This window comes from Mobula birostris, chromosome 26 (genome assembly GCF_030028105.1).
Source record: "Mobula birostris isolate sMobBir1 chromosome 26, sMobBir1.hap1, whole genome shotgun sequence".
Classification (NCBI taxonomy): Eukaryota; Metazoa; Chordata; class Chondrichthyes; order Myliobatiformes; family Myliobatidae; genus Mobula; species Mobula birostris.
Window position 1 is genome coordinate 47,635,922 of NC_092395.1, and position 17,024 is coordinate 47,652,945.

The 17,024-nt window shown below is 43.7% G+C and overlaps 1 protein-coding gene across 3 annotated transcripts in view; it reads left to right on the plus strand.

Moving 5' to 3' along the window:
* The window catches only part of palm1a (paralemmin 1a), a 277,402-nt gene that overhangs the window by 90,578 nt on the left and 169,800 nt on the right, over positions 1-17,024 (plus strand). For all 3 annotated transcript variants that reach the window (XM_072244277.1, XM_072244278.1, XM_072244276.1), the window contains exon 2: positions 13,569-13,614. In XM_072244277.1, the coding sequence (XP_072100378.1) occupies positions 13,569-13,614 (46 nt within the window). The remainder of the gene's footprint in view (positions 1-13,568; positions 13,615-17,024) is intronic.

Here is a 17,024-nt window from a genome sequence, read left to right on the forward strand (position 1 = left end):
AATTCCAGCCTGGAGAACTTGTGCTGTATTGACAGAGGGTCCCTATGTACAAAAATATAATTCCCATCAGCAATGTCTACTCTCCTGTTGAGGTCCCTCGTGCTCCCTGGGAGCATTCTCCCTTAGCTTGGTCTCTCCATGTCCTTGGGACCATTCACACAACCTCTCCAACGCTGTTGATCCCGGCCATTCAACAACACTGCCCAGCAGCTGGAAATGTGTGGATTGTACAGTGATAACAAAGATCATATTTTCAGGGTTAAGTGACAGGAGTAAGTAGAACTTGGGATAGATCGGAGAACGTTGCACTGAATTCAACATGGCAGGATGCTGCTGGCAACATTGGCCAATGCCTTGCAGTTGAAAATCCTGATTTCATGAGATTTAGGTAATCAGTATCATGTTGACCCACTAGCCTGTTTAAGGTTACTAATATATCGCTGTGCAATTTCTAGCCCTCAGTTAACAACGCATCTCTGGTTAAAGGCCACATGCCATTCACCAAACAGCAACAGACATCTTCTCGTTCCCCCCGTAAATAACAGACCCGAAACAAGCAGATTAATTGGTCATTTGTCACACAGATATTTTGCGAGTTCTTGCTGTGCACATAATGGCTACCTCAGTCAACAACAGCTTGCTTCAAACTATTAGAAAACATTCTAAGTGATACTGTGAACGCCTTTATTAAATGCAAGTTAATTTCTTTTACTTGGTTAAAAATAAGGAATGGTTCCTGTGAAATAAATTTCAGGTCAACAGTGTTAGAACACTCCTCGACTGAACGTCTTATGCAGTACAACTTGGAATCCGCTGCATGGAACAAAGCTCCTCTGAGCAGAAAATAACCTTGAGACCGTTTGAAAGAATGTGTCCTAAGGTTGCTATGTGACCTTTGCCAGAAGAGAAAGCTAAATAGGCACTCCTCCCCTGCTTCCTTTCACTTGATTGGCCCCTTGCATTTGTCCTCTTAAGAACTGGTGTCAAAGTATTGTAGAAATATTAACCAGAGTGGGAATCAACACATTGCCTTGAATAAATCTAAGTCAGCTGCACAGTTCAGTTTTTCCACACTGCTAACACTAATGCAGAATGTTAGTTTTAGGCTGCAATGATGGACTGCAATCTCTCAGAGGAGACATTGGGCCAAGTGGTAGGGTTCAACAGTTCAGGTGTTCCATTGCACCAATCATTTGGGTTGGAGGCTGACCAATAATTTGCAGGGCTACCTGACAAGACATAGGACAGGAGATACCACCTCCCAGCTAAATGGAAGTGGACCAGCTGCACTACGAGGTTGTGGTTGGAAGACAACTGGCCCAATTTGTAGCCAGACCCAGCTACTTTCTGGCTGGAAACGATGACGTATGTTGGTATTATCCCAGTAACTGCCCATCACCAAATCCAGGCCATTAACTTAAGGCTCAGCCCACACTCTAAAGCAGGAGCTCCCAGACTGAGGTCCACAAACCCCTCAGTTAATGTAGAGGTCCATGGCATGAAAAAGGTTGGGAACCCCTGCACTAAAGCTTATGCAAAAACATGCTAAGTATATTTGGGATGGGGAACATTCTGTCCAATGCCTGGTTGATATCCATTCCTGCAGCCAGTACCCAGAAAAATCTGATCTGGTTATTTATCCCCTTATTGATCATGAGAGTCTGCAAATTGACAGAGGTGTTTCCCACATTACACTGCATTGCATCCTGAACTTTAGAAAGTTCTATTCAAATACTTTCTTTGTTTTTACTTAATCTTCAAAAACAGCATGACTTCAGAGAGTTGTGACCTTCTACATGCAGTGCCTCTGAAAACTGCCACATATTACCACATATATTATTTATTCTGTGAGCCCCATGTGACCAATAAGTTTCATTCTACTTATTTTTCGTTCACCGACCGAAAAACTAAAATGCACCTAATTTCAACCCTTTGGGTGATGACATTCTGTAAGGACTCTGATCCCTCCGTTTGGGCCCTGGCTCCTTGTCTCAAAGATAAAGACGAAGATAACTTGCTGAGGTTCCTCCACTCAAGACTGAACCTCTGAGAAGGGTGAAGGACTTTGTCAGTGCTTCCTTGACGACTCTGGTTGAAGCCCATTGACCCCCTGTTAGACGTCACTATCAAGGGAAGCAGGGGTTGTAGAATTCCACTTTGGGCCTCAGCTGCGAACTGAGCACTGTGGCTTCCCAGCTTGGCCAAGCAGCCTGAAAGAGAAGCAAGATACATCAAATGTGGAATCTCCCAAGGGACAAAGTTTTTATAGTACAGAATCTGTTCTGATGCTTTCAGAGATGAAATCTGATAGCCTCAACAGATATGCATAATACATGACATTAGGAATCTACAATGGCTGATAATGAACTTGTGCATTAGAGTAATGTCTGAAACACAAAATTGCATCGAGATTGTTGCACACTGCAATCTATATAGGGTCTGTTAAAAAAAACATTCCTCGTGTTGTAATTCGTGTACTAATTGAAGTATCTCTCACCAAAGTGATTCCTATATTAGGACACATGCATTTCATCAGATCCAAAGTTGTTCATGTAGATAATGTGATAACCAGGTTACTAGCTCACAGTTGCTAAGCCCAGTAGACCATTACCTAACTTGATCACTAACATGTGGTCACAACCTTTAAGTCATTGCTATCTAACAGGCCACTAACTCTTAATCATACAGCTCAGTAAACCGTCAGCTATTTTGTCTGGTGCTTGCACTATGGACTCATATGTGGCAGGTACCATTCATGTCACACTGTGATATTCTGATGGTGACTCCAAGAATTATTGTGGTCCCTTCATTCAACTCCCACTCCAGACAGATGACAACAAAAGTAAGATGCTTTCATATGCAGAGAAAGCCTAGTGTTAAAATTATAGAACTATGAGTCTTGTTCTCACTTCATATGTGGCTGTCCCCTATGTGATGCAACCTGACTTCCTCCACTTGACATCTAATTCAACTGACACCATTGATCTGAGCCATAAAAGAACAAGTCAAAATGTGAGGTTAAAAGAGAAGATCAGCTACTGGGTATTCTGTGTCTTAGATTAAAGCCCTAAACTCAAAAGAAGGTTTATTACTGGTTTTTGTTTATTACAGTATTGTCATATGTACCAAGAGACAACGAAAAGTTTCTCTCGCACTCCGTCCATACTCATCAAATCACTGCATAGTGCATTGTGGTGGAACAAAGAAACACAATAACAAGACAGAATGAAGTGTAAAAGCTACGGAGAAAGTACAGTGCAGACAAACAATAAAGCACAAGATCATAAGGAGGTCAACTGTAAGGTCAGGAGTCCATCTTATCATACAAGAGGTCCATTACGAGTCTGGTAACAGTGGGATCAAAGTTGACATTTGTGAATCCCTTACTCACTCTTCCTTCAGTTAGTCCTGACGAAGGGTCTCGGCCTGAAACGTCGACTGCACCTCTTCCTAGAAATGCTGCCTGGCCTGCTGTGTTCACCAGCAACTTTTATTTGTGATGGTACTGAGTTCCCTGTGTGCAAAGCCTTAGACTCAAAAGGAGATTTTAATCCCTATCCAAATGTATGGGTACCTCACTTTTGGGGGGCTCTACTGTGTCTACCTACTCTTCAAGGACTAATTTACTTCACTGTCTAGTCTCTGCGGCGAGGCTAGATGCCATTATCCACTGGTTGAGTGGTAGGTCGCCCCTCTCTACCAGGGAGCAAGTACTTCCACCGAATGAAGTAGTTTAAGCAATTTAACACCAAAAGGATTTCTAATTTATAAATGATTTTCTGGATTACAAAGGATTTCCAAACACAGGTACAGTTCTTATGAACTAGAAGGGCATACCAGCAAGTTGCAGATGACTGAATGGTCTGTCGCAGAAACCAAAGGTTGAGAAATGAATTCTAGTTCTTTCTTCTGTAATCCAGTCTTTCTGACATTCTCCTTGTCAGTCCCAACGACCCTCAATGATTGTTATTATTAATAATCCCCAATGAAATATTTATAATATTTTCTATTAGATTACATCATTTGCACGATTTTTTCCTAGATACCTTTGCTGGGACAAAGCAAATCACACAGATGGTCTTAAAAGCTTCTGATGACAGAGATCCTAAACATCTACAATTAATGGTGTGAGGGCTGACCCTCTGAGTACACAAACATCCCAATTTGCAATCACAAGGAATTCTGCAGATGCTGGAAATTCAAGCAACACACATCAAAGTTACTGGTGAACACGAAGGGTCTCGGCGTGAAACGTCAACTGTACTGCTTCCTAGAGATGCTGCCTGGCCTGCTGTGTTCACCAGCAACTTTGATGTGTGTTGCTTCAATTTGCAATCACATTTGCTGTGCTAGGTGGCATAACTGCATTGTGTGCATTTGGCTAATCCAGATAAGAAATCTCCTGGTCACTTGATTTTGCAAAGCTGTGTCTCCAACTTCAAACTGATTGCTGCTTCCAATTTACATTAAGAACTGGAAGCTGGTTTTTGTTTACAACAAAAAGCTCAGCAAAGGACATTCATTCAAAATTTAATTTTATCACCAACAACTCTGACCCTTTGAAAAGGCCTTGCCGCTCTGCTAAAAAGCTGAGTTTAGCAGTAAGTCTCTTGGAGCCTGGAAAGTAAATATCCATCACACCTTAAGCCTGGTAGTACATATATTCCTGTTAAGGTGAGGAACTTTGTTATGTAGTACTACAACGATTTCCAGATGAGGTTTTCCACTCAGCAGTTTACAACTAGATGGCAAAACTTGGATGTTGGAATCCCAATGGGATGTGCAATTTCACCCATCCTTTTTGTGTTAGCCATGGAGGTCATTGTGAGGGCTGCAGAATCAGTGGGACTAGGTGTTGCACTTGATGGCGGAGAGGAGTTACCAGCAATACGGAGAGGAGTTACCACCAATCGTTCATGGACGATCTGACCCTTTGGGGTCCCAGCACGGAGGCAGTGGAAAGTATGCTATCTAGACTCAAGGAGTTAATGGATTGGGAAGGATGAAGTTCAAGACCCAGAAGTCAAGGAGCCTTGTTGTTAGGAGAGGAAAGCTGTTTGACTTTCATTTCACCCTTTGTGGAGAGGAGATTCCATCCATTCAGAACCAACCAGTTAAGAGCCTCGGGTGATGGTACACAGAGGAGCTGAGAGACACCAAAAGGGTTCAAGAGACAGGAGAACAGATCAGCAGAGGTCTGATGTCTGTCGACAAGTGTGGCTTGCCTGGCAAGTTGAAGTTGTGGTGCTTGTAGTACGGACTGATGCCATGGATAATGTGGCCACTAACTGTCTAAGAAATGGCAATGTCCCATGTTGAGGTAATGGAACGGAAGATCAACAAGTATGTGAAGAAGTGGCTTGGAGTACCGAGCAGCTTCACCAATGTTGCAATCCACAGTAGCCAGACAAGGCTTACCATCCCAGTGCAATCCCTCGTTGAAGAGGTCAAGGTTGCCAAGGTAAGATCATTCTTGATGCTTTGAGACTCAAAAGACCCTGTCATCAAGAACACTCAGCCAGATGTGAGATCGGGCAGGAAGTGGTCAGCCCATGTAGCAGTTGATGAGGCAGAGTCTAGACTGAAGCACAAAGAGACGGTTGGGGCTATCCAGCTAGGCCGCCAGGGACTTGGATGGACAACCCACAAGTGGTGGTCATCTTCTACGGGTAAGGAGCACCGTGAGCTTGTAACACAAGAAATACGAGAGGTAGAAGAGGAGAAGAGGTTAGCTAAAACAGCTGGCCTGGCCAAACAAGGGGCTTGGACCTGGTGGGAAAGTGTTGAACAACGACATCTATCTTGGAATGTTCTGTGGCAGATGGAACCACTCTGCATTTCTTTTCTATGCAGAGCGGCATACGATCTGCTCCCAACACCTGCCAACCTCAGCACCTGGTATGAAGATAAGACAGACAGGTGTGCTGCTTGTGGCGAGAAGGGAACACTTCAACATATTTTAAGTGCATGCAGAGTCAATCTTTCCAGCAGCATATACACTTGGAGACATAACAACGTTCTCAAAGTTGTAACAGAAGCGGTTGAGCAGAGAGTACTGCAGCACAACTTATCTCATGCCCCATGCTGCACAGAACATCGCATATCATTTGTGAAAGAATGCTCTAAGTCAAGGGTGTACAGCGCAGGCCCACAATAAAGCATACTTTCTTCAGCCAATGGTTGGTGTGTCAAGGCCAACCTGGATGGGGAAGGCAGTTTCCCGGAGCAAATAGCTTTCACCACATTGCATCCAGATATAATCGTATGGTCTGACACCAGTAGAGAAGTGGTTATTGGTGAACTCACAGTCCCCTGGGAAGACAACATCGATGAAGCCCAGGAGCGCAAGTTAACCAAGTATGCAGAATTAAGATCAGAGTGCAGAGACAGAGGGTGGAAGGTCTCATGCTATCCATTCGAAGTAGGCTCCCGTGGGTTTATTGCGTTCACTTTCCAGAAGTGGCTGCGTGACCTTGGCTTCACTAGAAGAGAGATCAAGTCAACCAGCAGGGCTGTAGCTGAGGCAGCAGAGAAAGTATCAGCATGGGTGTGGACCAAGTATGTCCAGAGGGACAGATAGTCTGACAGTGTATACATACCTTGCAAACCCTTCAGTAGTTGCATAGACACCTGAAGAGCAGACTATCTGTTGGATGGAAGCGACCAACAACTCTGATAGAGGCAGATGCCAAGTCTTTAAGCTCACCAGTGGGAGGTGGTGCTTTAGCACTGCTGGCCCACCACCTCGAGGGAGCCTTGATCATAAGTGGGCCGAAACTCCTGAAGACAGGTGGCAGATCAACTGATGATCCCACTGGTGATAGTACAGGACAGTTAACATCTTGTATTTAACAACAGTTAACAACTTCCAAGTGTATTTTCAATTCTTATTATTTATTCTTCCAGATCACAAGGTTAGTGATTAGTCATTAAAAACAGAGATGTGGCTGCTTCTTGCAGAGGCAGGAGAATCTGTGGAATTCTCTGCCCAAGCGGGTTGTGGAGGCTGAAGCACTGGACATATTTATAGAGGAAGTAAGCAAAATTTTTAAAGCTAAGGGCTCTAGGGAATTGGCATAAGGCCTGGAGCAGATCAGCCATGATCATATTGAATGGCACAGCAGGCATGAGGGACCAAGTGGCCTATTGTGCTCCTGCTTAAGTTCTCAAGTTCTTGATTGCCTGGACACTATCTATTATCCAAAAGGGATGAGTCGGGAGTTCCCTGAATGAGTGCAGCTCCAACAATATTCAAAAAGCTCAACACCATCAGAACATAGCCTCCTTCAGGAAGGACACATCATTCAAAGTTCAGAGTAAACCTTATTATCAGAGTACATACATGTCACCACATACAATCCTGAGATTCTTTTTCTGCGGGTACGCTTAGCAAATCTATAGAACAGTAACTGTAAACTGTAAACATCAAGAACTGTTGTCTGTAAACAACCTGTACAAATGCAGATATAAATAAATAGCAATAAATAACAAGCATGAAATAACAAGATAACAGAGTCCTTAAATGAATCTGGCTATCCCCTTTGTTGGAGCTTAGTAACTAATCTTGAACCTGTGGTACGAGACCCGAGGCTCCTGTACCTTCTACCTGATGGCAGCAGCACGAGAAGAGCATGGGGTGGGTGGTGAGAATCTTTGGTGATCCTCCCACTCCCCCAAATATTCACTCCTTTCACCATCTGTATATTATGTTGGCAGTGTTTGCTATGTACAGATGGTTGTGGCCAATGCTTTTCTGATAGTACTTGTCAAATTACCTAGACAAGAAAGGATGGCAAACACAAGGAAAAGCAAATTCCTCTGCAGTTTGATGGCATAAAAATATACTGGTGTTTTTCACCACTGCTGCATTGAAATCCTGACATTTCTAACCCTGGTAGCAATGTTGGAGCACCAGAAAGTACCAGAATGATGGGACTAGTCAAAGAAGACAGTTCACCTTCACCTTCTGAAGGGCAATAATGGGTGTGTAATAAATTTTGTCTGGTCATCAGATCCACATCTTGTAAATCAATAGAGAAATGTAGAAGATTATTGAATTATTGAATAATTGTTGGATCTTAAATGCTGAAACATTAAACATGAGAACAGAGAGAGCCACACAGACTATGTGTCCAATCATTTGCAAATTGATAGCAGGTGTTGTTGGCAGCATTATCAGGTAACATTTAATCACAGTGACCTGCTGAGCTGTGTCCATCTTGGATTTGATCAGAATCACTGTTCTCTTGACCTCATCACAGCTGTGGTCCAAACAGTGGTCAGAGTCGTGCCTTCCATTTGGGAAAGTGGTTGTGGTTATTTGGAGCTCAGATACTCCATTGCTTTAAGTGGTCGTCTGGGCAACATCCTTGACCCACTGCCCTCAGCTGCTCCATCAAAAGGTCAGAGAGCAGATGCTCAGTAATGAATATATTTTGTTCATTTCTGTCCACAATTCTTTAGCAGGTGAAGCAGCTCATTTCTGTGTGCACTGAGAGCTGCACAATGTACAGGCGTAGGCTGAGAAGTGGCCATTAATATGTTCTGATGCACAGTTTTTGATCCTTAGTGAGCTTGCGTTGTAAGGAGTTTATACATTCTGTCCGTGACCACGTGGCTTTCCTTCAAGCATTCCATTTTCCTCCCACTCTCCAAAGGTGCATGGAATTTATACAGAATTTTTCGAGGAAGTTACCAGGAAAGTGGATGAAGGCAAGGCAGTGGATGTTGTCTACATGGACTTTACTGAGGCATTTGACGAGATCCTGCATGGGAGGTTGATCAAGAAAGTTCAGTCACAAGCTATTCAGGATGAGGTAGTACATTGGATTGGATATTGGCTTTATGGTTGAAGCCAGAGAGTGGCGGTAGAGGGTTGTCTATCTGACTGGAGGTCTGCGACTAGTGGTCTGCCACAGGGTTCGGTACTGGTTCCTTTGTTGTTTGCCACCTATATCAATTATCTGGATGATAATGTGAACTGGATCAGCAAATTTGTGGATAACACCAAGATTGGGGGTGTAGTGGATAGTGTGGAAGGCATCGTAGTTTGCAGACGGATCTGCTCACCTGGAAAAATGGGCTAAAAGATGGCAGATGGAACTTGATGCAGACAAGAGTGAGGTTTTGCATTTCAGTAAGACCAATCAGGGTAGGTCTTACACAGTGAACAGCAGGGAACTGAGGAGTGTGGTAGAGCAAAAGGATCTGGGAATACAGGTGCATACTTCATTGAAAGTGGCGTCACAGCTAGATAAGGTCACGAAGAAAGCTTTTGGCACATTGGCCTTCATAAATTAATGTATTGAGTACAGAATTTGGGATGTTATGTTGAAGTTCTATAAGACATTGGTGAGGCCTAATTTGGAGTATTGTGTGCACTTTTGGTCACCTACCTACAGGAAAGATGTAAACAAGGTTGAAAAAGTGCTGAGAAAATTTAATGTTGCTGAGTCTGGAGGACCTGAGTTATAAGGAGAGATTGAATAGATTAGGGCCATATTCTTTAGAACACAGTGTGGCGCGTGGCCAAGTGGTTAGGGCGTTGGACTAGTGATCTGAAGGTCGTGGGTTTGAGCCTCGGCCAAGGCAGAGTGTGTGTCCTTGAGCAAGGCACTTAACCACACAATGCTCCAGTCTACCCAGCTGAGAATGGGTACCGGCAAAAATGCTGGGGGTTAACCTTGCAATGCTGTGGGTTAACTGGCGTCCTATCCGGGGGGAGTCTCGTACTCTCAGTCGCTTCATGCCACAGAAACCAGCATAAGCACCAGCCTGATGGGCCACAAGGCTCGTGACAGACATTAATCTTAACCTTTAGAATGTAGAAGACTGAGAGGAGATTTGATAAAGGTATACAAAATTATGAGGAGTATAGATAGGGTAAATGCAAGCAGGCTTTTTCCACTGAGGTTGGGTGGGACTACAACCAGAAGTCATGGGTTAAGGGTGAAAGCTGAAAAGTTTAAGGGGAACAAGAGGGGAAACTTCTTCACTTAGAGGGTCATGACAGTATGGTGTGAGCTGCCAGCACAAGGTCCATGAGAGCTTCATTTCAACATTTAAGAGAAGTTTGGACAGGTACTCGGATAGTAGGGATATGGAGGGCTATGGTCCAGGTGCAGGTCGATGGGGGTAGGCAGTTTAAATGGTTTCAGCATGGACTAGAAGGGCCAAAGGGCCTGTTTCTCTATGCCTGTGACTGTATGTATGGTTAGAGTTAGGGTTAGAGAGTTGTGGCAAGCTATGGTGGTGCTAGAAGCGTAGCAACACTTGCAGGCTTCCTTCAGCACAATCCTTGGACTATGTTCGTCATTGATGTAAAACAATGTAAAAAATACATACACTGTATGTATCAATGTACATGTGACAAAGCTAATCTCTTTTCTTTAAAAGATACAGCTGGCCTCCTCAAGATGAGGTACTGCTGCCTGTATCAGTCGGCGAAGGGGAGGGAGTGGCGGTCTCACAGTTCACACATAACAGATGAGGGGGCTGCCTGACAATGGTGCTAATCAAAGCTAGTCTCAGGAAAGAGTTAGAGGATCAAGGAGACTGAAAGACTGAGGGCTTGGAGGCAGAAGAAGGAGAATGGTGGCTCCAAGAATAACAGGAGGAATAGGACCAGCATTGAATGCCATCAGTGAAAGTGCTTTCAAACCTTTGCTGCTCTTTGTGGTTTGATGCATTTTTTACCTTTGCACCTACCTCCTCATCGCTACCTCCTGTAACTCTATCTTCTGGTCCTCCCCTCCAAATCCACCGGGAGTACTCTGGATGGGAAAACGCAGACCCCTTTATTTTGTAAGAATTGAATTACCCCTTATCCTCTCCCTTTAAATCCTGGGAAGTATATTGCTGTGTTGTATCATCTCTCCTTATAATCTAGCTCCACCAATATTCACACTGCAAGACCTCCAAAGGTAAAATTTTCACCTGAGGGTGATCCTGTGTTGTTCAGAATCAGGTTAATTATCACTGATGCTTGTTGTGAAATGTGATCACCCTCTATGTAAGTTGTATTATATGTACTATACATAATATGGTGTGTGTGTATGTACTTCACCTTTTGCAAATGTCCATGATGCTAGTCCCCTTGATGGAGCTTGCTGGGTTTACAACCCTCTGCAGCTTTTTACCATCCAGACGATGATGCAACCAGTGAGGATGCTCTTCATTGTCCATCTGTGGAAATTTGCTCAAGTCTTTTGTGACATACAAAGTCTCCTCTAAACTCCTAATGAACTAGAGTAGATGTTTTGCCTTCTTTGTAATTGCATCAGTAAGTTGGGCCCAGGAGAGATCTACAGAGAGGCTGACACACAGGACGTTGAAGCTACTCACGCTTTCCACTGTGGATCGAGGAATGATAGTGTTCTCCCAATTTCCCCTTCCTGAAGTCCACAATCAATTCCTTGGTCTTACTGACATTGAGTGCAAGGTTGTTGTCAACCCCACTCAATTAACCAATCTATTTCACTCCTGTACCTTACAGCACCTTACCTCATCTTCTGTCCGGTCTCTAGAGATCATGAATAACTTGATTCCACTCCCGTTCTGTGGGTTTTGAGGTGCCTGATGAGGCAAGTGTCTGCCCCCATAGGCTTTAATGTATTCTTTCTGCTGTTCACAGTGGTCTTCAGTGTGTTCCCAACCATGACGTTACAGCCCCACTTGAAATGCTCACATTGCTCTTGGTTTAGTTTAACCAGGGCTTTCTACAGTTGCCACACTCCCCTTGTGCCTCACTCTGCTAACTGCAAAGGTGAAGGTCCAGTTAGCCTTTCTGAACTAGGTAAATTCAAAGATTCAAGATTCAAAAAACTTTATTGTCATTCTAACCATACATCAGCTCTGCAGGGCAGAATGAGACGGCGTTTCTCAGGGGCAGTGCAATCATAACATAACAAACGCAACACTAAATAATAAACATAGCAATAAATAGTAAAACGCAATAGCCACATGTCAGTTAAAATCAAGTTATAAGTGTCCAGTGCAAGTTAAAAGTGTCCAAAGCAGAGTCAGGTGGAGCAGTTATTTAGCAGTCTGACTGCCCGTGGGGGGAAGCTGTTTAGTAGCCTTGTGGTGTACCTTTCTGTGATGGCTAAAGTAGAACGACAGTTAAATTAGTGAGCTAATGTCTGAAGGCCTGGGTGATTGAACCAGGGATATGAGTTCAGATCCCAGGAAAGCAAGTGGGAATGTGAGTTTGTGTTATCAAGTAACTTTGGAAACAAAAAGCTAGCATTAGTAATAGTAGACATGAAGCTGTGAGATTATCATTAAAAAGAACTATTTTCAGGGGAGGAAATCTGTCATCCTCACCTGTCTGATTTATATGTGACCCCAGACCAACTATTTCAGGGTTATTGCACTCACCTTTGTATCAAGTCATATGGCAGCTCAAGATGGCCCAGTCTAGAACATTGGGTTGTTTCAATGGCCCAGGAAACATTACTTGCAAAACTGATCTCATTTGACAAATGACCCTGTACTCACGAATGTCAGAAGTGAAAACAGATGAAGCTGGTCAGGCAGCATCAGTGGATGGAGAAACAGTTAATGCTTCAGGTCAATGACCCTTCATCAGAAACACCCTTCCTCAGGTAAAACAAAGTTCAGAGGAGGCACTGCTGCTCGAACCCTTCTCTCCCCTTGCCATGATGAACCCCTTCAACGTGAGTGACCTGTCTCAGGATGTTCCCACAGACTCCACTCGACACATCAGGACTTTTGCATGTCTCATTTTGATTACAAGCATTGAATAAAAACTGAGATACAAGAGACTGCAGATGCTTGCACCTGGAGCAAAAACTAAATGAATTGGTGGAGGAACACAGCAACATCTGTGTTCCTCCAGGATTTGTTTATTATTTCATATTAATATCACTCACGATCACTGCAGTAAAATTAAATGTATACCTTTGCTCCTTATCACAAAGAAGAGGAGGTTATGGTAAAAGGATCAGTAACAAAGGATGCAAATTTGTTGCTAGAAGAACCAGGAGGGAGGTGAACCTTGTGCAACAGGGAGTGATGGAAAGTACATCACCCCGTAGAACAGTGGTAGCTGACTTAACAGGATTTCTCAGGAGGTATTAACTGCAAACTTGTAAAGGATCTCCGAAAGGCCGCGTAGAGGTACACAGATTGGAAATCTCTTACCGTGAGGCTCAGTGTGCTGAAGTGGTTTCCTACATCAGTCTGGCATTTGTTGAATTGGATGGCTAAATCTATTATAGCATAAATCAATGCAATTTCTCTGGTGTTTGATTGGCAGAGCTGTACATCCCTGATCAGAATATGCTGATTATACTTGATAGTCTCCTCGTGCTCAGGGCATTACGGTACTGTGAGATTTTACTGAACAGCATCTTGAAATACTGGAGCTGGGCTAGGCTGCACTTTGCTGCTGAACCTTCTACAAGCAGACATTATGAGGCTAGACCAGAGCAGGTTCTCAAAGCTTTCTTCGTTCAATCATTTCTGATTGATTGTACTATTTTTTTTCAGTAGAACTGCTCTTAATGTCTCTGTTTTCTCTTAACAATTATCTTTTTTAACTGTAGGATGTCCGAGACATTGTTTCAGCAGGAGAGGCTCCAAGCGATTGCGGTGAGTCTAAATTTAACATTCTAATCTTTCCATTTTACCACCTCGCGGGATTCTTGCAAACATTCAGCTAAGGAAATAGTGCCCAGAGATCTAGAATCCCCAGTCTCCTTTACTTTAGAAGTCCATAAGGTTTGTAGGCCAAAGCCCAGCCAGATCTCACAGAGAATCAACAGCTGTGGCAAAGAGCGATTATGCTGAAAATATCCTCCAGATAGTAGGATGGCCTCACTGAAATAATCCCACTTCAATGCATCTCTTAGTAACCCTATGTATGAGATGATTGGCTGCTCTCTGAGAACGAGTAGGAAGATCAGTTAACTTTTCAACTGGAGCCCTCTCCCAGTTTCAACTAAGACCTGCCTCTCAGGTGGAAAGTCCTGACTGTCTGCGACTCATATCTCCTCTTTATAGGAGGGATGTTGTCTGGTGCAGGTAACTGAGACAAGGCAGAAGATCAGGCTGGCATGGTCTGTATTGTAGTACTCTTTGACCCTTTGACTCTATGAGAACTGAGCCTCAGTGAAATCCCGCCTCTACCCACAGTTTGCAGTCATTCTCATCAATGAGTTGCCATTCTGTGCAATCTCCATCAAACAACACCAATTATCCAGGTACTTTAAGGATTAAATTAATATATGTTAAAAGATATAAAACATTCAGTTAGTATAAGATTAATTTCCTGCCTTGTTCCGCTGTAAATAAATGGATTCTTGGGGAAATACAACCAGCAAAGCAGCTTTAATAATTTTGTGCTGATGCAGCAAATTCTATTGTTGCTGTGCTTGATTGATGAGACTACTCAGATGTCCCTCTGTGAACAGCCTAAATGGGACAATGTATTGAAATCCGTTGCACCGGCAAACGAAAGCTCTGGGTTGTGCTTGTCTTCAGCTAGTGCTTCTGTAGAGAACCACCTACGAACACAGGTAAATATGCTCCTGACTCACCGGCCTGTGCATTACAGCGCACAAGACAAAATTGTGCTGGGATTTCAGGTGCCAGTCCATCTGACCTTGCTTTCTGCTCCAGCACTGAAACCTGGTGTAGACATCAGTCACACCTCTCTGACCGTCAATGTAACCAGCACAACCCCAGTTATTTGAAAAGGCTCACTGACATGGCTAGAAATGGTAAATGATTTTTAAAATTTCAATTAATATTAATTTTTGGATGATTTATTTCATTGTTTTAAATAGTAATTCATTTATTATTGTCCTTAAGGACATGGTTGTTTACTATCATCCTGAGATACAGTGAACAGCTTTGTATGCTTACCATCCAAAGAAGGTAATTCCATACATAAGTACACTGAAGTAGCACAAAAGCAAAAAAACAATAACAGAATGCAGAATAAAGTGTGGCAGTTTTAAAAGAGATTTAATTTAATATTGTTAATGATTTAACTCTCATTTGCAGATTGTTCAGTGGTCTTTAGTGCAGGAAAACTTTGATAGGCCATGGGGTTGGTCTGTGACAGGCACAGCCCGGACAGTGGGGGGTCTTTGATGACAGGCGTTGTCTTCTTGAGAGAGTGGCAAAGCTACTGCCCTCCCCTATGAGCAATCCTGGATTCCCCTAAAAGCTGACTTGGAACTGGCAACCTGCAGCCACGCTGGACTCGACTGGCTCCCAGCGATGCTCCAGCCGAGTGATTCAGTCACAGGGGCAGGCTGCCATTGGAACTCAGTGGCATTTTTCACCTCTTTCCCCCTGCACCACCAAACCATTACTCTGTCACCACATGCTACCAATGTGCTGGCATGAGGTCATGGGCTGAATGGTCCCGCAGCACCTTTCTGACGAACAGCAAAGGAGATCTTCCCCGCGTCGGGTAATATTTATCACCTACCTAAGGTTACCCGAATATTTTCTCATTTGTGGTTTGTGGGATATAACAATTTTTAGATTGCCTCCACTAAAGTTAAGCTTCAGTATAAGTACTTCATTAACAGTGCAATGCTTGGAGCATTGAGAGCTCTTGCTTAACTTATTTGAAAAAACCAGGCTCCACTATTTACTGGACTGATTCACTTTCTTGATTCATATTTATGATTTCAAACGGTAAGTTGGGCTCCCTTCTCTGTATTCCCTTCCTTGTTCTCTCTCAGAAGGCCTCAGAATAATAACCACTGGCAATGATAGCCCCAGTTCTGACAGCTCAACATCTAACCACCTATGTCCAACCTTTAGTTTTCCTCAAAGGACAAACATCTGGCCTATCATGCTACCTTCTGGCACGTTTACATCCCAGACATCCCACCTCTCCCGGAAGTTCCGGGAGTCTCCCGCATATTAATAGTGGCTCCCTGATGCCCGCAAATTATATACAATATCACGGAAATCAATTTTTTTGAGAGCGAGCGAGGGAAAGCAAGAGAGGCAGAGAGTGCGAGAGCGACCACGAAAGAGAGCGCGTGCGAGAGAGAGAGCTGGAGCAAGCAAGCGAGCGAGAGAGAAAGCAAGCAAGAGCGCGCCCACTAGAGAGAAAGCAAGCGAGAGCGCTTGAGAGCGAGAGAGAAAGCAAGCGAGAGAGAGAGCGAGAGAGAGCGAGAGAGAAAGCAAGCGAGAGCGCTTGAGTGCGCGCGAGCGACCACGAGAGAGAGAGAGAGTGCGAGCGAGAGCACGCCATGGCAGAGTGTTCCAAAAAAATATGAAACATACGTCACCCCAGACTACACTAAAGTGTACCCCTGCCTAATAGGGGTCAAAAATAATGACAGTGTTGCTCTCTGCACTGTTTGCAACAGTGACTTTTGTATTGCCGGTGGTGGGTTAAAATGTAAAAGACATGTTGAGGTGAGTTTAACAGGTGTCATTCGTTCATTAGCATAGCTAATGTTATTTAAACTAGCTGGCTCGCTGCTAAGGAGCTACTCTATTGCAGACTTCCCACCTCTCCCGGAAGTCTCCCGCAAATTGATGGTGCTACCTCCCTGAAATGAGTTTTTGCAGGGTGGGATGTCTGATATTCAATGTACATAACCCGAACAGTGACGGTGCAAGCAGTAGCAGGGTGATGGGGGTAAGAGCAAATTAGAAGCTCATTTGTCTCCTAAACCCAATTTCTACTCTGTAACTTGGGCAAGTTACTGATCACCTTTACCATCAGCGAGGCTGGATTTGATGCAGCAACCTCTTTGCCAACACCTGTCCGTTAGGACAGCTTGGCCCCTTTTTGTTGTTGTGGTGTATACTTACAGCTCATTTGCACTCCATTCCATATATATGACAAAACCATAAATGAATGTGGTTAGCAATTCAAAACAGAAAATCAGATCAGCCAGTCTAACCAGAAGATCAAACAGCCACTTGAACCTGCATCAGTCAGCACTCATCAGCCCAGTGAGATTGTTCTTAGATCCTTTGTTTTGAATCTCAGCCTGGGAATTGAAGACTAATTTGACAGGGGA